Raw genomic sequence first — 20,657 nt, 5'->3', positions numbered from 1 at the left:
CAAAAACATCTCCTTGGAGAAGTTAGGATTCTACCTAAGGCACCGAATCATCTCCCTTGGGCACCCAAGTACATCCTTCAGGCATCTCTCCTGTTGCATCCCAACCCCTCTTTGCATTACCCAAAAGCATCTCCCCTTAGAAAAGAAGCATCTCCTTGGAGGACCCAAGCACCTCCCTGGGAAAGAGTAGCATCAACTGTGGGCACCCAGCTGTGTAAAAGGGGCACCCAAGAACATCCTTGTAGCACCCAAGCATCTCCCTAAGGCAAACCAGCACGGGACAGCCAAACACCTCGCTGGGGAACACAATCACCTCCCTTGAAGACCAAGGATCTCCCTGGTGTACCCAAGCATTTTCCCAGGGCATGCTGGCATCTCCTCAGGGCATCCGAGCACCTTCCAGGAGCACAACATCTTCTCCTGGAGGCACACAAGAACGTGCCCAGAGCACCCAAGCATAGATTTGGAGCAAGAAAGCACAACACAGGGGCACCCAGGCATGTCTCTGGAGCACGCAAGCATCTCCTTTGTGCAATGTAGCATCTCCTCAAGGTACACAAGCACCTCCAGGGGCATCCAGACATCTTCCTGGGGACCTGGGGACCCTCAAGCGGTCCACAAGCACCTCCCAGGGGGACACGAGCTTGTTTCCAGTAAACCAGTGCTTCTCATCTGAGGAAACATACATCTCCCCGAAGCACCCAAACATTGTTCTCTTTATTCCTGTCAATAACAAACTACAGCAGTGAGAATCAAAAGCAAACTAGAAACACCTTCCTCCCTTACGCACTCTTCTACCTCCTTCCCGCAAGCAGCACAGGAGAATGGGGAAGGGGGGCCCGGGCCTCCTGCTCCACTGTGGGCTGCTCTCCACAGGCAGCAGCTCCACTCCAGAGTCTGCTTCTCTGGGGCCTCTCCATGGACGGCAGCCTCCTTCAGGCCAGATCCACCTGCTCCTCCATGGGCTCCTCTGGCGGCGGGTCCTTTTTGGAGCCATCTGGGGATGGTTCTTGCTTGCCTTGCGGCATCTCCTGGGCTCTTCTCACACAAGCTGCCCCTGCAGAACCCCCCTATCAAAACCTTGCCACATAAGACATCCAGAAGGACACCAAGGGGACTGGTCTTGTAGTTCGAGTTTTATTCAGAGAGATCTTCCCCAGGGAAGCTCTGTGGCTCCCTGGCTGTTCAGGGCCAGCAGCGCAGTGCTGCCAGCCTAGCCCATCTTGATGCGGGTTGCTGCTGTACTTGACGTTGCAGGATCTCTATGGTCCCAGCTGCCAGGTGACGGATCGATGGATGGATGTCGTATTCCGAATGAATTTGGAGGTCTGCGACAGAAAGACACAGAGCAGAGATGAAACCCGTTGACCTACAGAGACCATCCAGCATCACTCTGGACCATGCCAACCCCATCATATACTTCTAGGGCCAGCAGGAACAGGTCAGACTAGCATGTCCCTTTGCCCCTGCAGCATCTCCTTGGAGCAGGTCAAGGCATGGAGCTGCAGACTGCAGGGGCTGTGCCCCCTGTCACTTGGTCCCAGTACCCCCAGCACTGCCCTCACTCACAGGTGATGATCATACGCAGCTTCTCTTTGTCTAGGTCCCCGGAGTGCAATGCAGCAAACGCTAGGAAAAGAGCACCAGTCAGATCCTGCTCCCCATTACAGCCCCTGGTATAGACAGGGCTGTGCCCTCCCCCCCTGCCCCCAGCACCCCTGCAAGCACGGTGCCCAAGGAGGAACCTGAGCAAGGCACACACCAGGCCCACCTGCATGGGCAGGGGGCTGAGGGAGGCACAGGGCTCCTGGGGCTACAATCAGGGGCTTCAGGGCCCACAGGGCTGCGCCTTGCTGCCAGGGCAGGGCCCAGACAGGGAAGTGGGGCCTGGGCTCACCGATGAATTTGACAGCCTCCTGTCGCAAGTTGGCCTGAGCATCCTCCAGGTATGGCAGGCATCCTTCCACCCTGCTGATCTTCCGCTTGAGCTGGAGAAAGCACAAGGGCGCGGGGCTCACATACCCTCCCCAGCCAGCCGGACCAGTCCCTCCTGCCAGCACCCCCCTCCCCCTTTCCCCCAGGCCATCCCCAGCTCCCAGCCAGGAGCTCTGTGGGGCCGAGGTTTGGAGAGAGTTAGGAGACCCTTCTGTCCCGCTGCCAAGGCCCAGATGGGCTAGGGTCTCCTCCAGCATCGGGGGAGGGGAGGGTCAAGGGGCCTGCAGAAGAGCCCCCCCGGGGCTCTGTGCTGGAGGGAAGGGAGCCACAATGCAGCTGCAAGTGGTGGGCTCTGGGCTGCAGCAGCCTGGGCATGTCGGGCAGGCTTGTCCATCTGGGGTTGGGGCTGGGCGGTTCTCCTTACCAAGTACTCCCAAATCCTCCAGATGTCCTCAGTCTGAGTCAGCTGCTCAAGCTGTTTCCACTTCAGGAACTTTGCACAGGCAAGTAGGACTACTGCAGAGGCCTGTGGAGAAGCAGAGGCAGGGAGGTGGCACCGCACACACATCTCTAAAGTGTCTGATTGCCTGCTGCCCTGCCCCCCCCCATGCCCAGAATACCCCTCTGGTGTCAGCACACCCAGTGCCCACATCAACGGCCAGGTGTGAAATCTGTACCTTGGCCACGCTCTGAGTCTCGTCACTCATCCGGAACAACAGTGGAATAAGGGCCCTGCGCACGGTCGTTTTCATTGCTCCTTTTTTCCACCACACCACAGACTCCATCAGGTCTTTGAAGAGGAGCATGGAGCGCTCCCGCACCTCACTGGACACCTGCTAAGGAGGACAAAAGGAGGATTTCAGCAACTGCCAGCCTCCCCTGCCCATGGGGAGCAAGGGCCGTAGGGTGGCTGATGTGAAGGGTGAAGCCTTGTATTGCGAACAAAGGAGCTGGAGGCCCACACAAGGCAAACTAACAGGTTTCCTGCACGGGGTGCCTGTACCGTAGAGTGTGCTCCAAGCCAGCCCACTTTTACTACTAGCTGCACCAGCCATGTCAAAGTACAGCTCACCCAGGGAAAGGGCTGAGGAGGATATATGGCTGGCCTTCGATAAGGCTTCTGGGGCACACTCTGTCTCCTCAGCTTCTGCCTTTCTGCCTCAGCACAGGGAACTTTTGACTGTGCTGAGTTGTCAACCTGACAGGGAGAAGCCCTGTTGGACTGCAGAGCCCAGAAGACAGCCCACAAGTGCCCAGAGGAGCAGAGAGAGAAGAAGGCCCTGCCCGAGTGCTGCCCACAGGCCTGGGCTGAAGGGCAACGCCATTGCGGAGTGCCCGTCTGCAGGGCTCAGTCACCCACAGCAGCCTTACGTTGTTAAAAAGAGGCAGGAGTCTCTCAGCCAGTGCCAGAGCGATGGGGCTGGCCTCCCTCTTCTCCAGATGACCGATCACGTTTTCAAAGACAGTCAGGGCCTTCTCAGTGATGTGTGTGTTGTCATACTGCAGAGTCTCCATGACTTCTGGCAGCAGGAGCTGCACTACCCTCACCTGTACAGAAAGACACCATTGCTTTTAGTGAAGAAAATGGCCACCTTAGCCAAGATGCTCTGGTTACAGAGCACCATCATCCTGCTCGCTTCCTGGCAGCTGCCATGGGAATCTCACCAACAACCTTCCGTCAGGCAATGGCCATGAGTGTGGTGATTAAGTAGCTGGGAGAGCAGGGCACGGGGAAGGGAGGTGATGAGAGCAAGGGCTCCGTTTCCCCCACCGAGTCGCCCCTTTTGCAAATGTCCCCCAGGGAAGCCATCTGGAAAGCTCCTGGGATCCTCCACAGGCAGACACCAGGCCCCACCACCACCATCACCCCACCTCCTGACTCCCAGCTAATGACAAGCCATGGCGGTGCCTCCTGTCCCAGCACCAGGCTGCCAACAGGGCTTTGCTTGGCAAAGTGCGACTCACCATCTCAGATCTCTCTGACAACATGACGAGGGCTCTGAGCACCAGCCAGAGAATCGGCAGGTTGTCAAGACTCAGAAGCAGCAGGAGCTTTTCTGTGTCACATAAATCCGCTAGTACACGTTCAGTTGGACACATCATCTGAAATGAACACAGCCGTGAGAGATGGGCAGAGCCTGCAGCATGCCCGTCACCCTGCAGCTCCTGGCTCCCCTGGCAGCTCAGGGCAGGATGCAGGGGACACAAACCCTGGTGCCCGTCCAGGTGCCCGTCCTGGGGCAGCTGTGCCTGCAGAAGAAAACAGGGCCCTTCTGTGCCCTGTGCGTGGCACCACGCAGCACCTTTTCTTTGCCTGCTCCTCCTGCCCTCTGGCTGTCCGCAGCCTCTTGCTGCCATGCCTCTGAGGAGCAACAGACCAGCATGAACTGGCACAAAGCAGGCACTGGAAGCAGGTGGCTACAGGTGCTACTTGTGCCCGGTCTCACAGCCTGCCCAGACTGTGCAAAGACCATGGCTCCGCCCCAGCCCCAGCCGTTGCTGTGACAATACCCCTGGCCCTGCCACTGCCACAGGTTTCCAGTCTGAAGGGCAAGGTAGGGGGGTGCCGAAGATGGCGAAAAGTGAGCACTGCGTATAAAGGGGTAGGCTTCGTCTTCGTGCACAGGGACCCCATACGGTTGATGTAGGGGGGCTGGTGCTGGCCCTAAGGGGCTGTGTCTATGAGTCCTGGAAGAAGTGACAGTTTGGGGAAGATGGGGCGGGGAAAGGCCTGTGCCTCTTTCCTGGAGGAGAGCACACAGCCCTGAAGAGGAGCAAGGTGTGTCCTCTGGTTACTCACAGCCAGGTTAAGAAGGCTGGTGTGCTCTGTCTGGACGTGCAAAGACCAGCACACCCGTTCGTCCTGGAGAACGTTCTGTAGCTCTTGCAAGATCTTCCCTGAAGTCATTGGAAGGGAAAGCATCGCCTTCCAGATGTCCAGCGTAGTGCTGCAAGCCCAGAACACTCTGTTGGCAGGGCTGCCCCGCCCGCAGAGCTGTGACCCAGACAAGCCCCGCAGGTCCCAGGCTATCCTGCAGCCCTGGCCCTGACCCACCCCGTGCTTAGGGAACTGTTGGGGCTGGTACCTGTCAAGTGACGGAAGGCTGGTCAGCACACTTCTGAGAGCTTCCCTGGGAAACTGGTTAGTCAGTGCCTTCAGTACTAAGAAGAAGCTCTGCCGGAGTAAAGATGTGCTGTTGCTCTTTTTTAGGTTTTCATGGAGGAATCTCAGAATCTTTTGCACCTGGAGGGGACACAGAAGAGAATGTAGCTGCCACTGGACTGCAGCCAGTTGCCCAGCTGCCGCTGAAATTGCTGCTGGGTGTGCGAGGCAGGATGTGAGCAAGGCTTGAAAGGGCTCAGGGGCAGGGCAATCCAGCCACGGGCTGCTTACTTCCATCAGCCAAGAGGCAGAGTCTCTCACGGCCACTTCCACCATGAACTTGGCCCACTGGTTCTTCTTGTTATCGATGCAGCAGTCTCTCATGGTCTCAAGTGTCCTGAGGACGATGGCTGTCCTCTGAGGAGGCTGGAGGTATTTTCCAAATGGCTACGGAAGGAAGGAAGGAAGGAAGGAAGACATGACACATTGAGTCAGAGAGCAGCGCCTGGGGAGGGAAGATCAGGGGAAAGGAGGAAGAAAGACCCTCCCTTCAGGGCAGAGCTGTGCTGACAGCCCCCACCTGTGCCCAGCTTTGCCTCGCAGGCACCCCTGAGCTGCAGGCTGCTCTGGAACACAGGGAAGGGGAGATGGCCTGGCTGGAGGGTGCCTGCGTCCTTACCTCCTGATCAGAACAGCTAAAAATGAAACCAGTCAGCCTCCAGATCCTTTCCATGGCTCTCTCCTTTGCAAGTTTGTTCTGAGAGTTCGCAAAGCGTAGCAGCACCTGCAGGAAGCAAAGCTGCTGGTCTGCTCTGGGAGCTGACAACTGCTCCAGCAGAAGCAGCACTGCTGAACTCCTAGCTGGAGTCACGATGTTCATTAGGGATTCCCAGAGCTGGAGCAAAGCCCTCAGTGGGTCACTGAGCCATGGGGTCCCTTCACACAAATCCCAAGGCCAACCCTGTAGCCAGGCAAGTAGGCAGATGCCATCCCAGGGAAGCCCTAGCTCCTTCCCATTCCCGCCCCCAGAACACAGTTCCCTGTCCCCTCTCCATGAAGGCTGGCTTTTGGAGCAATGTCCTGGTTTCAGCTGGGATAGAGTTAATTTTCCTCCTGGTAGCTGGTGTGGTGCTGTGTTTTGCAGTTAGGGTGAGAATAATGTTGGTAACACACTGATGTTTTAATTGTCGCAGAGCAGTGCTTACACCAAGCCAAGGACTTTTCAGCTTCTCGCTCTGTCCTGCCAGCGAGCAGGCTGGGGGTGCAGCGGGAGCTGGGAGGAGACAGACCCAGGACAGCTGACCCAAACTGGCCAAAGGGGGATTCCATGCCATCTGATGTCATGCTGAACAATTATATGGGGGGGCTGGCTGGGCTGGGGGGACCGGGTGCTCGGGGATAGGCTGGGCATCGGTCAGCAGGTGGTGAGCAATTGCATTGTGTATTATTAGTAGTACTATAATCATTATTATTATTATCTTCCTTTCTTTTCTGTCCTGATAAACTGGCTTTATCTCAACCCGCAGGCTTCATTTTTTCTGATTCTCTCCCTCATCCCAAAGAAGGCGTGGGGAGGGTGAGTGAACTGCTATGTGGTGCTGGGCTGCCGGCTGGGTTAAACCACAACAGGCAGAAATGGCCTGGGTTTATGCAGTGCCACAGTGATATGTCCTCCAGGAGGCCAGAACAGAGTTTCGGGGCTGGGCTCCTGTGCAGGACGGGCAGGTCCCAGGAGAACTCTGCCCCATTCACACCTGGCAAGGAAAGCACGGGGCACCAGGGAAGCAGGGCGATGGCAGCTCCAGATGCTGCCAGTGCGGTGCACAAGGACAGGGCTCAAATTCTGCCACTGCTTTGCTGCAAGGAGAGCTCTGGGGGCAGAGGAGGCCCAGAAGTGCTGGGGGGAAGCTGTGCTGTGACACAGGAAGGACCTGTGGAGGGCAAGGGACGTTGACAGCAGCCAGGGGACACTGGGGCCCTAGAAGAGCTTGGTGGGCAGCCCCTGGCTCCCCTGAGCGTGCTGGGCACACTCCCGGCAGGCACTATGGTCTCTGTGCACGGCACAGGGGGCACTCTCCACTATTATATGTCACCTCCCTCTAGGGTGAGGAACAGCCACTGTGAAGCCCACACTGTGAAAATGACAAACCTGCAAGATCTTATGCAAATTCTCCTCGAAGCTGGAGGCAGGAGGGCTGATCAGCAACATCTGCAGCATGTTGTCCATACTTTTCAGGGTCTGCAAGAAGGACAAATTGTTGTGGTGGCAGGCTTTCAGTGGTCCTTCAAAGCTCTATGAGACTGTGCTGAACTCCCCCTTGTACTGGGTTTACATAGCAAGGTTTTGGGGGGCTGCAGGGTGGGCCTCTGTGAGTAGAATTCAGAAGCAGCCCCTTGTTAGATAAGGGCCTGTTTCAACCAGCTCCAAGGGGACCCCCTCGCTGCCCAGAGCCAGGCTAATAAGCAATGTTGAAATGCCTCTGTGAGAGCATTCTTAAGACAGGGTGGATTAAATATATATATATATATATACATATAGCTGCACAACAGCAGCTGGGAGAGCAAGGAGTGAGAAGCGGCCCTGCAGACACCAAGGTCAGTGCAGCAGGAGGGCAGGAGGTGCTCCAGGTGCAAGAACTGAAGTTCCCCTGCGGCCTGGGGAGAGGCCCCTGGTGGAGCAGGCTGTCCCCCTGCAGCCCACGGGTCCCACACGGAGCAGATCTCCACGCTGCAGCCCGTGGAGGAGCCCCCGGTGGAGCAGGTGGATGTGGCCTGGAGGAGGCTGCGGCCCATGGAGAGCCCCCGCAGGAGCAGGCCCTGGGCCGGAGCTGCAGCCTGTGGAGAGGAGCCCACGCAGGAGCAGTTGATGTGGGGGCATCTGCTACCTATGGGAGACATATGTTGGAACAGTTTGCTCCTGACAGATGGACCCCATGGTACGGACCCATACTGGAGCAGTTTTTGAAGAGCTGCTGCCTGTGGGAAGCCCACACAGGATCACTTTGTGAAGGACGGCATCCCATGGGAGGGACCCCACACCGGAGCAGGGGCAGAGAGGGACCGTGAAGGAGCGGTGGAGACAAAGTGTTATAGACTGACTGCAACCCCCATTCCCCCGTTCCCCTGGAGGGGAGGACGTCAAATAGGGTGGATGGGGGAAGGTGTTTCCTTTTTTTTTTTTGAGTTACTCACTGCTCTAGCTTGTTAGAAATAGGTAATAAATGTTACTAATCTCCCTGCTCTGAGCCTGTTTTGCCCTTGATGATAGTTGTTGAGGGATCTCCCTGTCCTTAGCTCAACCCTTGAGCCCTTTCCATCATATTTTCTCCACCTTTCCCTTTGGGGAGGGAAAGTGAGAGAGCAGTTGTGGTGGAACTCAGATGTCCTGCAGGGCAAAACCACCACATCCCTTACTGCCAAGGAAGGACAGCTGCAGCTCTGTGCGCTGCCCACGGGAGGCCTCAGGGCAGAAAAGGTGCTGTGTGCAGACCAGGCCTCAAGCATTGGATACAGCCAGGCAGATGCAAAGGGTGAGAGGGACGTGATGGGGTGAAGCAAGGCTGAGACCCTGCCCAGCAAGGATCTTCAGTCATCTGTAAATACAGGCAAGCCAGGAGGTAGCTCAAAGAGATATGGGCGCTCCTGTTGCTCACACAGCACATACCATACTGTAGAGGCGAATGTTGAGTTCCTCTTCCGGAGGAAGGAAGAAGATGCTCTTGAAGGATGCAAGTAACAGAAACGTCATTTCATCCTCCACCGCCATCTCCACTGTGCTGCAAAGAGAGAGACACTGGTGCTGGCAGCAGTGCCTCCATGACAAAGGGAGGTGGACACAGACCTCCCATAGGCAGAACTCGAAGGGAGGGCTGGGGAGCCCTGCTGGGATCAGTGTCCTTCTCCATGAGGCTGGCCTGGGCCAGAGGACGGTCCTGACACCTCCCAGCAGAAAGCTTCAGTGCTCCCTTTGTCCTCTGGACAAGCCCCGAGCAGGGGAGAGCAGAGGCCCTGCCTGGATGGTGAATGCCTCCTTGCCAGGGTCAGATCTGCCAGGACCATGCCCTAGGGATATGCCAGCTGAGCCAAGGACAGGGCACGTACCTCAAGGCAGAGACAGCAAGCATGGCTTGCTGCCGCACCGCTGTGAACAGCTTGTCCTTGGGCTCGTCCTCCAGCAGCACCTGCAGAGCACAACCGGGATAGGACCTGGCAGCCGCTGATACTCAGCACCAGCAGAGCCAGCACTGCTGGGCAGGACCAGAGGAGCCCTGGTGGCCCCAGCCCAGCACCGGCACCCAGAGTGTCCCCTGCACCTTCCAACACTGAGGTCCCAGCAGCATCCACAATCTCACTGGGAGCAGCTTGGCGTCCATGCATTTGGCCCCCAGTCACCCCTGCCCAATGCCCAGGGAGCCTCGCTCCCTTCCCCAGCCCGCCAGACGTCCCCTCACCTGGATGTTCTGTGCCAGCTTATTTCTGCTGCAGAAGATGTCCAGGCCCTCTAACAAGCCCTTCTGTTGGGCAGTTGTGCACACAGTGACGATGTTCCTCAGGAACTTCATCTTCTGCACCTCATCCTGGCAGCCACAGAGATACCAAGAGGGAGCGTGAGGGGGGGAGCCACAGCCAGCAGGACCGCAGCATTGCGGGGTGCGGAGCTGTGCGGGACGCCTGGAGGGCAGCAGCTCTGCCCAGCCAGCAGCCCTCCAGCAGCCTGGCAGCAGAGCCGGGGCACGGCCAGGACATGCAGGCACAGCCGCCATGGAAAGGGCTGCTCTTACCCTTTCCAGGTTTCTGACGTAGGCCTCGATGAAGACCACAGCTTCCTCTTCCTCTTCATACACAGGTAGCCAGATAGCGTCTAAGACAGAAGGAGAGCAAGCATTGCTGTAGAGAGGGGCTTAAGGATGAAGCAAGGGAAGGGGGCCCTGGCTTCAAGCAGGGGGCGCGGCTGGCCCCAGCCCTGCCCACCCCAGCGCAGACCCTCGCTCACCAGGCTGCAGCGGCTCCACCTCGCACACCTCGATGGGCTCCATTAGAGAGCTGCTCTCCTGGGAGCTCTCATCCTCTTCCCAGGCCACCCTGGGGCGGCTTGGGGGTCTCTGCTCCATTGAGTGATGAGGGGTGAGGGTCAGGAGGGGGCAGGCTCGGGACTGCCACGGGCAGTGGGGAAAGACGTGGGCTGCACTCGGGGGCTCCTCGCCAGTCCCACTCGCTCCTGCCCTGTCCCCTCGCTGTCCTGACGGACAGTGCGGGGCCACTGTGCCAGCACCAGCTATTGCCAGGTGACACCGGCCTGTGTCACAAAGGGCCTCTCTGTGACCTCACGCCCCCACTCGGTGGGGCAGCACTGCTGGGGCACAGCAAGAGCAACAACAGTGCAGACAGAATGGCCAGGAAGGGCTCAAGATCACTGCGCAGCCACTGTCACCTGTGGCTTCCTGACTCCTGCATCCACCAGCTCCTGCCTGTTTGCGTAGTTTGCACAGCCATTTCCAGCCAGGTTGTCTTGGTTTCAGCTAGGATAGACTTAATTTTCTGTTTTAGACCAGCTTAAGATCAGCTTGACAGCTGATCTCTGCGCGATTTACCAGCTGCCCCGGTAACTAAAGTTTAGCAGCAAGGAAGACTTCTGGCCTTCATCAAAAGACCAACAGAGTACGCTGGACGACCACCCGAGGACTCCAGCGCACATGCAAATAGGGGCGGGAACCTATGTTAATGATTCTTCCGATACCTAATGAATATGCAAGAGACTTACGGGGGAACTGAAATGAATATGTATATATCCTATCAGTATAAGCACCCTGGTAGTAAGCCTTGGTGCACAAGCTAGGTGGAACGATCCCCCTTGCACCCAGCGCTGCAATAAACATACCTGCTTTATAACTCTCCTTGAGTTGTAAAGTTTCTTTTCCGTGTGTCAGAACACAGTGAGGAAGACTACCGATGACCACCAGAGACCCCCAAAACACCACCAGTGGAAACAAATGTGCATGCGCCAGAGACATTTTCAAATTTTAATGAGTTATGGGAAATAGTATGGATATGTTAACTATTTCTTAGCAAGCTGATGAATATGCATGTTTTTATTGTATATAACCCTCGTAGCTTGAAAAAGTCAGCACGCACACTGGGTGGAGTGATCCCCTGTGCATCTGGCGCCGCAATTACAGAATGCCTGGTTTCTAAAATTCCAAACTGATTACTAGAGAGTTTCTTTGACTGACTTTTACAGTAACACCATACTTACAAAACCATATCTCAGAAACTATTAATAATTACACTTTTACCTTTTCTCCTCAAGGAGCCAATGGGGGGGCTGGGAGGGGGTATAAGGGAGGAATACTTTTCCTCCCTCTTCACTCTGCCTTTCTCCTTCACTTTCCCTTCTACTTGAAGAGCTAGTTACGATGGCTCTTCAAAACTTTGACAATCCTTGGGATGTTCAGACCAGCGTGTTCTTATTCTTATGTCTCCTGAATGCACTTTGTGTTTCGTTTAAAATTAAACAACTGCTTAAGAATGCCATCCAGAGATCTGTCCTGAGGCAGGATAGTTATGAGTGGCAGGGAGTGTGGGAGGATAAGGGCAGGCTTCTAGAGCAGTGCTTTGTACATTTGATTATTCTTATTCTTATCATTTTCTTCTTCACTATCATCATCATCATCATCATCATCATTATTCCTTCCCTTTTTGGCCTACTACACTGTTTTTATTTCAACCCACAAGTTTTGTTTTTTCCTCTTTGTTTCTTTCTTTTCCCGATTCTCTTCCCCATTCCACAGGGTTGGGAGGAGGGTGAGCGAACGGCTGTGTGGTGCTGAGCTTCCTGCCAAGTTAAACCACAACAGTCCTTTCTGGCACCCAATGCGGAGCCTGAAAGGTTGAGTGTGTTAAAAGGAATTTCTTACAAGCATTAGATCAGTTTAATAGTTGCCGATCAAAAGGTTGATTTTTTTTTATGTTGGGTTTCCTGTGTTTGTTTTCAGAATTGTGTTGTATGGCACAGGGACTGTAACAGGGGTTGGAGTTGCCGCAGGGTCTGTCACAGGCGTTGCAGTGGCATTGACTGTGACCCAGTGAGCACAGGCCAAGCTCCAGCACATTGCAGTGTTTTTTGTCTCTTTGGAATTGCCAGGGTGATGCCACACCTTTTTCAAGCATTCTGCCAGCCTTTTAGAATCATAGAATCATAGAATATGCCAAGTTGGAAGGGACCCATAAGGATCATCGAGTCCAACTCCTGGCACCACACAAGTCTACCCAAAAAATCAGACCATGTGACTAAGTGCACAGTCCAAACACTTCTTAAATTCAGACAGGCTTGGTGCAGTGACTACTCCCCTGAGGAGCCTGTTCCAGTGCGCAACCACCCTCTCAGTGAAGAACCTCTTCCTGGTGTCTAGCCTAAACCTCCCCAGCCTCAGCTTGACACCATTCCTGCGGGTCCTATCGTTGGTGATTAAGGAGAACAGATCGGCGCCTGCCTCTCCACTCCCCCTTGTGAGGAAGCTGCAGGCCATGATGAGGTCTCCCCTCAGCCTCCTCTTTTCCAGGCTGAACAGGCCAAGTGACCTCACCTGCTCCTCATACGTCTTCCCTTCTAGGCCATTCACCATCTTTGTAGCCCTTCTCTGGACACTCCAACAGTTTTACGTCGTTTTTTCACTGTGGTGCCCAGAACTGCACACAGTACTCGAGGTGAGGCCGCACCAGCGCAGAGTAGAGCGGGACAATCACTTTCCTCGACCGACTAGAGATGCCGTGCTTGATGCACCCCAGGATGCGGTTGGCCCTCCTGGCTGCCAGGGCGCACTGCTGGCTCATATTCAACTTGCTATCAACCACAACCCCCAGATCCCTCTCTGCGGGGCTGCTCTCCACTGTTTTGTCGCCCAGTCTGTACGTATAGCCAGGGTTGCCCCGTCCCAGGTGCAGGACCCGGCACTTGCTCTTGTTAAACTTCATGCGGTTGGTGATCGCCCAGCTCTCCAATCTGTCCAGATCTCTCTGCAAGGCCTTTCCACCCTCAACAGAGTCCACAACTCCTCCGAGTTTAATGTCATTGGCAAATTTGCTCAAAACACCTTCTAGTCCTACATCCAAATCGTTTATAAAAGCAATGAAGAGGACTGGCCCTAAAATGGAGCCTTGGGGGACCCCACTGGTGACCGTCTGCCAGCCTGATGTGGCCCCATTTACCATAACCCTTTGAGCCCTGCCTGTCAGCCAATTGCTCACCAATGATACTGGAGATTCTTTGTGAGCTATCAAGAAAAAAAACATGTTAACAGGAATGAAAATTTGAGTGAGTGACAAACACAGGCAGCTATGCACTAACTTTTATTAAGCTTTCCAAGGAAATGTGTTCCTGAGCAGGATGAGAAATATGATTTAGGAGCTAAGGATAAAAAGATAAACAGCTTAAACTGTCAAGGTGATGGAAAGCACCAGTCTTTTGGCATATTCAGTCCCCCAGTCAGAGCTTTTAGTAAGATTTGGAGTAAAAACCCAAGTCCAAAACAGCTGTTTGTAAACAGTGTCCATTCAAAAAGCAGAAGGCAATTCAGAAACTGGAATAGAAGACATGCATTCCAGCATCTCCCTGTTATCTCACGTCTTCTGCAGAAGATACTTCCTCCACTCTTAAAAGATATCTGGACAACAAGACATGAAGTTAGAATTAGAGAGCAAGACTGTATGTTACTTTAGACCACACTATTCTTTGGAAGGAAGCCATTTCAGTTCAATTAAAATTACAACTACATTACTTCCCTAGGTGAAATACTCTACTTAAACAAAAATGGCAAAATAAAGGAGTATTTGCTTCTGGGTTGCTGCGCACCTCAACATCTTCCAAATTCAAGATTTGGCATCTATGGACCTTCTCCATTTCATCCATTTTTGGCAACACAACTTCTGCAGTACGAAGATTAAAAAGTTGACATAGAAGAGCAAAGTTAGGCATGGATGAAAAAAATTAAAATACTACACATCATCAATAGGACATTTTAATATAGTACACACAAAGCAAAAGTCATTGATACTTAGCCAAGATTTTAGACGCTACCAAAAAATTAGGTCAAATCTTTATTTTTGAGGGAGATTTAAGAACAAACGTTTGAGGATTTGCAAACATACACTGTTTTCAGGTTTGTTTTCCCTCTTACTGAGCACATTAAAAAATACATATATTTAAATGCAGGAGGAAAATAAGAATTCTGAATAACATAGTAAGACATTAGAAAGAATTTATGTCAGCTTTTAATACTACTTAAGTTGCTCTGCACAGTAGCATTAAGTCATTTTTTGTTAACCGAGGAAAGGCTGTTTGCTCTTCTCTTAATAGTAATCTAAGTTTCATGTTGTAGAAAACAATGAAACAAAAGGAAAGGGAATTCTGAAGCAGAAAACAATTGTGGCTTCAGAAACAGAAATAAACCACAGACAGAAACGCGGAATCGCTAGGACTACTTTGCTTTGACTGTATCAAACCGTCCTCAGTTTCTTAAGCAAACGTTACATTCCCTTTTGTAAGTATGGAACAAAAAGTTCATTGAAAATGAAGGCACTTCTGATACTAAGAAAACTGCTGCGTGGGGAAAGTTAAATCTAATGAAAGTCACAGGTAAAGTAATCGTTTTGGTTCAGAAGACAACCCAGAAACCCACTAGGCCCATATATAAAAGATGCTCAGGATGAAGATCTCTCATCAAACGGCAGTCCCACAACTACAACCTCAGCGGCAAATTAAACCAATTGGGCCCAAATTCTTTAGACATGAAGCACCTTCCAAGCTCATCCTCTCCCACACCCTCTCAGTCCAGGCAGACTTAACGAGCCATGACTACCCAATTCCAAAAAAGTCAGGTTAAACAGCTTGGCAATGAGCTACCAGTGTAGGCCAAGGAAAGAGGTGACCGTCAGTAGAGCAATGAAGAGAGCACCACCTACGCTTACCAGCTAGGAAAACTGCTAAGCAGTGGAATGCTCGGACCAAACATTCCAAAAGCCTGTGATACCTGACCAGTAATGGTCACTGGTGGCCAGTAGTTACCAGTAGCAACGCATCGCATACACGGGGGCACGTAAGGAAGTCTCAGCCTACACCCGAATATACTGAACTCTCAATGCCAGGAGTGACAATACCTCTCTGTTGTCACAATAAAGAGGCCAATATCGTGCCATAGCACAAAGGCTTGCTAAGAAGGATCATTTTAGTAGGTTTGCAAGAAAAGACGACTTACTTTGTTATAAGTTTGTCAAACAGAAGGGATGGATTTGTAGTAAGGTAACGACTTCGTCGAAGTCTGCAGCTTCGGCTCCAAATTCCCATTTGCTCCATGGGCTCGCCTTGCAGCTTTTGCGTCAGCTCTGGTCCTCAGCGTTCTGGTGACTGAAATGCAGAAACATATAAAATATTTTGAGACAGTAAAGATGGGATTATCTTGATTTCACCGTTGCTCTTGTAAAATGTAAACAAACAAATAAAAAAAAAAAGACGCCCTGAAGCGCACTGATTTTTCTTTAAATACCAAATTAGAAGTCCTTGTCATGACCACTGCATTCCTCTTATTTATCGTTCTGCACATTTAAACTATCCACTTAAAAGCGTGACCTGTAGAGAAACGTTTTCATAGACTGAAAGCTAGTCTGGCAAAAACAAATGTGCAACTTTTGTTCCACGCAGGAGGGAAGTTTACCTCAGTTACTTCTTTTTTGGAAAAGCGAAAACAATCAACACCTTTCTCCAAGGTGTTTTCAGTCCGTTTATGTAAAACTCTAACTGTTCAAAGAAACTATTACATTGTAAGTCTCTTCCTAAGGTGTATATGTTTTATTACCCTGTTTAAGCATGCAGCACTTTCATTTCCTGCATTATGATCTAACAGCTCAAGGAGATAAGAACCGTTTCAAGAGAGATACCCAAATACCAGATAACCCCAACCCATTGCTTTTCAGAAAAAAACTCTGCCCACTGTTTACCATACAGCATCCTTTGGCACAGGTTTGTTGCTTGCACTCTCATTAAAATAGCCAAGAGCACAAGGGGAAGGTAAGAGCTACACCACTGTGGTAGTAGCATCACAGCTAAGATTTAATTTGCTGATTGCCAACTATAAAACTAAGTTTGAGCTTACTAAATAACAATTTACTTTGCACAATGAGAATTTGAATTACAGCATGTGAAATGCTGTATTTCAGGCCCCTTGTCCCCCTTTGGCCCACAGCTGCTAGGACACTACCTGCAACTAAGGGATTTTTCCAGCCATCAGCAAGTGGCCTCACCGCACCAAGCGTGCCTGTTAACTTAGCATTGCACTTTGGTTTCAAGTCAAACTGCTCAACTTCAGTGAAAGCTTCCAAACATCAGTGGCTCTGTGCATCTCCTCACTGAATTACTCGTTAACTTACGCATACTGTAACACTGTAGTATTCCCTCCTATCTGCAAGAGCAATTTTCAATTATTTTGTGTCCTGCAGACTTCAGAAAATCCACGTAATAGACAAACCTGAGGTAAGGAACAGATTCCTTTGTGCCTACGAACAAGCTGGAATTCACACTGCTCTCTCCCCAAGCCTTCAAGGAATTCATAAAATAGCCTCCTATTTGCACCTACCTCTCTTCACAGAAAAGTCACTGATGAGTGAACGAGCTGACGAGTTAAGAAGGTTCTGGGGCCAAATGAAATAGATGGAGTGACCAAGTGCCATCCTCTTCAGTAACCAGTGCTGCTTTTAGCTGGAGGTTTATCAAGACACGACTCACTGGACGTGCTTTCACTCTTGCTTTTCAATCTATACATTGAACGGAGACTGAACCTAGAGAAATACAATACCTTGAAAAGTGTCCTCTAGTGACATTTTCACTCAATATTGTCATACTTTCCTCAAAGCTAGAGTCTGAATGTGGCAGGATGCTTTTTCTCATTGATCTTAAACAGTGTCCATTGAAACATTCAATACTGCCAGAAGAATAATCCTATGAAAAGAAGGAAATATGGATTTATTTATGTGAACCACGTAGATTCAGATAAAGAAATTCTGCCTCGCGCAGGTTTAGTTAGCTCTCGTGATTTGGTAGTGGGGCAACTAATGGCAGGTAGAACCACTGAACCATGGAACCACTGCTGTGCCCAAGAAAAACACAGAAGAGAAAAAAAAGAAAGAAAAAACCCAGCTTTTAAAACTAACCGTTTTCTCGTGGATAAAAATATATTCTTTGGATAAGCAAAACCTTTCACAAAAACTTAGTGTTTCATGAAAAAAACAAACAAACAAAAAAACACTTAAATTTCAATTGGTCAGAGGAACAGTCAAGCTTGACATTATACATCCTAGAATTAAAATCTCCATATCTCCATACCTTGCCAAATATGTTTATTAGGAGCTCTCTCCAGAAAAGAGCAAGGGTCATTATATCAAAGCTTAGAACCTTTCTTATTGCTGTTGACCTTCGTCATATCGCTGCTCCTACAAGGATGACTACTATCATTTTTACTACAGGAGGGAAGTTGTGAAAACCTGGGGGGCGCTCGTTCTGCTTAAAAAATGAAGTTTCATTGAGAGTATATCAAACTAAATTTTGGTCTAAAGTCAGAAAATAGACAAGATTCTTCTACTCCTTGGCACCCACTTTACTAAGAGCTTAGTTAGTGCTTGCTCAAGATAATGGCAAAGGCATGAAGAAGACTGTTAGAAGAGGCCACTGGCAAGGGCATGTGGAAGAGCACCTTTCTTCCTCCTGTTCTCCGTGCTGATGGAAAGGGGCCTCATGAGATGCTTGCCCTAGCACGTGTTTGAATCCAAGCACCTGAAACAACTCTTGAAGACATTTTTTGTTTCCCAGATCCAGCAGAGATGTAACAAGATCTAAAGCGTGACGAGAGCCAGCCTGGTCTGTCACAGTGATGTTTTTCCTCTGGGAGGCTTAAGAAAGAAATCAGAATAGAAAGCCTTACAACTTATTGTTTTATATGACAGCGGTCGTCGCCTAAACTTAATAAAACTTTACTGCCTCTTAGGATTTTCAAATGCATTTATTTGCACACCATGCTCCCCAGGCTGAAATGCAACGCAAGGAGCTGCCAGCTGACCCGAGCACATCGGTCAGCTCTGACTGCTTCGGTTTGAGCTCTGGCCAAAGGCCCGCGGGGACCGGGACAGTTCAGGCGGTGCGCAGGGTGGGCTGCCTGGGCAGCCCCGCACACGCAGCCCAGTTCTGGAAGGAAGCCCCCAGACAAAACGCCATTCCCTGACACAAATGGAGTGCGACTCCAGTCCACAAAGTACGAGGGGAACGGAGAAAGAAACCAGCTCCGATGTGATTCTTGAAAGTGGCCCCGAGCTTATCTGAGGAAAGCTAAACTCCAGACTGAAAGAAGAACAAACCCTTAGGGAATGCCAGTATTGATGGTAGGGGGAAAAAAAGTGCAGTAACTCGGGAAATCTTTGTACATATAGTTATGCATTTGTTCGTTGACATCTCTCCAACAAGCACAGTGCCATGGACTTGTGTTATTCTTTATCGGCTCTTCTTTTATCTTCACCTTGTCTCAAACGAGGGCACAGCCAAAGCAGGAACAATGGACATTGCTAACTCTGACCATCCTCCACTCCTACAAAGGCATCCCAACTCACCGAGACAGCAGACACTGAGAAGCACTACGTTAACTGCAGCAAGCTGCCAGCAGAGCAGGAGAACTAGCCCATATCAACCGTACAAGGTTGAAAAAATGCACTCAAGAAGTGAAATCCAGTAGAAGCAAGTGGCTAAAGCAGAACAACAAGGAAACTGGAGGAAGGAATTCCGTGAACTATTCTGTGAACTATTTTGTATTTTGAAACTTACTTTCCTGCTACTATGAGAAGCGATCAACAATTGCTTCTGAAAAGTTAGCTGTTGGGTGTCTCTAAGGAAGTAAGCGGATGCTCAAGTGCCAGCCAAACAGATAAGTGTGTTTAGGCTACGAGGCTGGGAGCTCTGGTGCCGAGTCCCTACACAGGTGACTTAGGAAGGCTCAGCACGGAAAAGGGCCACTTTCCACTTTGCCCAAACCAAAAGGGAACTCTGGAGCACACAGGTGTCAAGTACAGGTCACAATAAAACCACCTCGTTTGGCCTGAGGAATTACACCGGGGTTGCAAAGCTAGAGAGGCACAGCCTCCACAGGGACAGCAGCCGCTTACGGTCTGCCACGGGACTCCTTGGGACTGGAGATCTGGGAGAAGATAAAGCCATCAGATTCCAGTTTACCTTAGACTTTCTGCTGCATGCTTCTTAACCTAGATGGAGGAAATATGCTGAATAACTGGAGATAAACAGCTTGCTGATATCGGGGAAACTGCAAAAGCTGCTACTGCCAAGTCTTTGTGCATCAGAAAGTAAGGGAAGAGACATCAGGACTTGAACACGCAGCTAGGTGCAGGATCATCATCTCTGTCGTCTAGGGCACTTCCACACGTCTCCGCAATTTGAGTGCTTCGGCAAAGCCTGGCAGTCCTACAAATGAAACAAGAATGGCTCTGTGCCTCGAAGCATGGGAAAGTTCTGCAACGAGGGGAAAAGCACAAAGAAAGAAACCAAAACAAAGAAACAAAAACTTACAACCCATTTCATAATAAGGATTCTGCTTTCACTTCAGGGAAAATTTGACGTTTAACTTCCTCATTCCTGTTCCCACAATGAAAGCGGGCCAGCTGTTTTCTCTGCCTAACTTTGTATCGCCTTCCTTCAAGTGCCACAGGCAGCTCAAGTCCTTGCAGGCTTTGACAACCACTTCTCGGGTACACTGCAAAAGCAAAGTCGAGATCTTTACGCAGCCTCCAGTGCCTGTTTGCAAAGAGAAGCCACCCCAAGGACTTCTTCCTTCTTAGCTCAGTAGTCTTGAAAAGAGGAGGGGAAGAGAAAAGCAAAACAAACAAAACAAAACCACAACCTGAATCCAAACAACGGAGAATCCTGAGCTCAGCTGCACGGAGACCCAGGGCACTGAAAGCACCCCTTGGAGGCAGGGCTCGCCCCAAGAGCTGTGGGCCGGATCCGCTCTGCTTTGCCATGCCATGGCTATGCGGGACGCCCCGCTGCACGGAGCCTGCCTTGCGAAGAGCAGAGCTTTAGCTCCGGAGAGCTGCGCTTAAAGCAGCCAACTCCTCCAAGTGATGCTGATCGGGGATGGAAGCAGCAAGACGGAGCTGGAAACGGTGTGGAATACTAGACGGCCTCTGCAGCCGCGCAGGTTGCCCCTAAGAACAAAGCAGGGTTTTCCCCCGAACCATCAAAACCTTAAGGAAAGTTGTAACCAGATGAAGCCCCCCAAGGAAGCGTTTTTACTTAAACACTGATTCTAAACCCTGGTTCTTAGCCCTGCACCTCTGCGGTTCCCCCCGCCTCCTTCTCATCACCTTTCTCCTCCCCTCCCTCTCCTTTCCTCCCTCCCTCCCTCCGTGCCTCGGCTCTGCCGCCGCCCCGCTCCCCGCCCTGAGGCTTAGGCCCTCCTCAGCCTTGTGCTCTGCCCCCCTTTTGGGGGGGGGTGGGAATGCTGCGGCTTTGGTCGGTTTTCTAAATTTATTTGTCTTTTTTTCATTTGATTTGGGAGATTTATTGATTTATTTA

General features: G+C 51.3%; 1 protein-coding gene across 8 annotated transcripts; it reads right to left on the bottom strand.

Moving 5' to 3' along the window:
- Positions 1–2,709: 2,709 nt before the first annotated feature.
- LOC308187139 (uncharacterized protein) lies at positions 2,710–20,244 on the bottom strand. Of its 8 annotated transcripts, XM_080609294.1 has the most exons (8): positions 19,650–20,244; positions 19,299–19,544; positions 16,882–17,024; positions 15,289–15,437; positions 9,820–13,960; positions 9,490–9,615; positions 9,140–9,219; positions 2,710–8,814 (listed from the first exon to the last, which is right to left on the bottom strand). In XM_080609294.1, the coding sequence occupies exons 6-8, from the start codon at positions 9,598–9,600 to the stop codon at positions 8,688–8,690; spliced, it is 318 nt and encodes a 105-aa protein (XP_080465420.1). In that variant the 5' UTR covers positions 9,601–9,615; positions 9,820–13,960; positions 15,289–15,437; positions 16,882–17,024; positions 19,299–19,544; positions 19,650–20,244; the 3' UTR covers positions 2,710–8,687. The 8 variants fall into 8 exon arrangements, 2 of the variants coding, with proteins under 2 accessions (XP_080465420.1, XP_080465419.1); XM_080609293.1 differs by having other exon boundaries at positions 9,490–13,960; XR_013944474.1 differs by having other exon boundaries at positions 2,710–13,698; positions 13,887–13,960.
- Between the last annotated feature and the right edge of the window lie 413 nt (positions 20,245–20,657).

This window comes from Anser brachyrhynchus, assembly GCF_964034855.1.
Source record: "Anser brachyrhynchus genome assembly, contig: SCAFFOLD_145, whole genome shotgun sequence".
Lineage (NCBI taxonomy): Eukaryota > Metazoa > Chordata > Aves > Anseriformes > Anatidae > Anser > Anser brachyrhynchus.
This window is presented reverse-complemented; position numbering and strand designations above follow the sequence as displayed.

Bases quoted from the DNA above. Each gene is read 5' to 3' on its own strand.
- LOC308187139 (XM_080609293.1), bottom strand. From the start codon at position 9,801: ATGGCGGCTGTGCCTGCATGTCCTGGCCGTGCCCCGGCTCTGCTGCCA. The intron at 9,220-9,489 runs GTGAGGGGACGT...TGTGCTCTGCAG, and splicing joins AGCTGGCACAGAACATCCAG to GTGCTGCTGGAGGACGAGCC. The intron at 8,815-9,139 runs GTACGTGCCCTG...CTCTCTTTGCAG, and splicing joins CTTGCTGTCTCTGCCTTGAG to CACAGTGGAGATGGCGGTGG.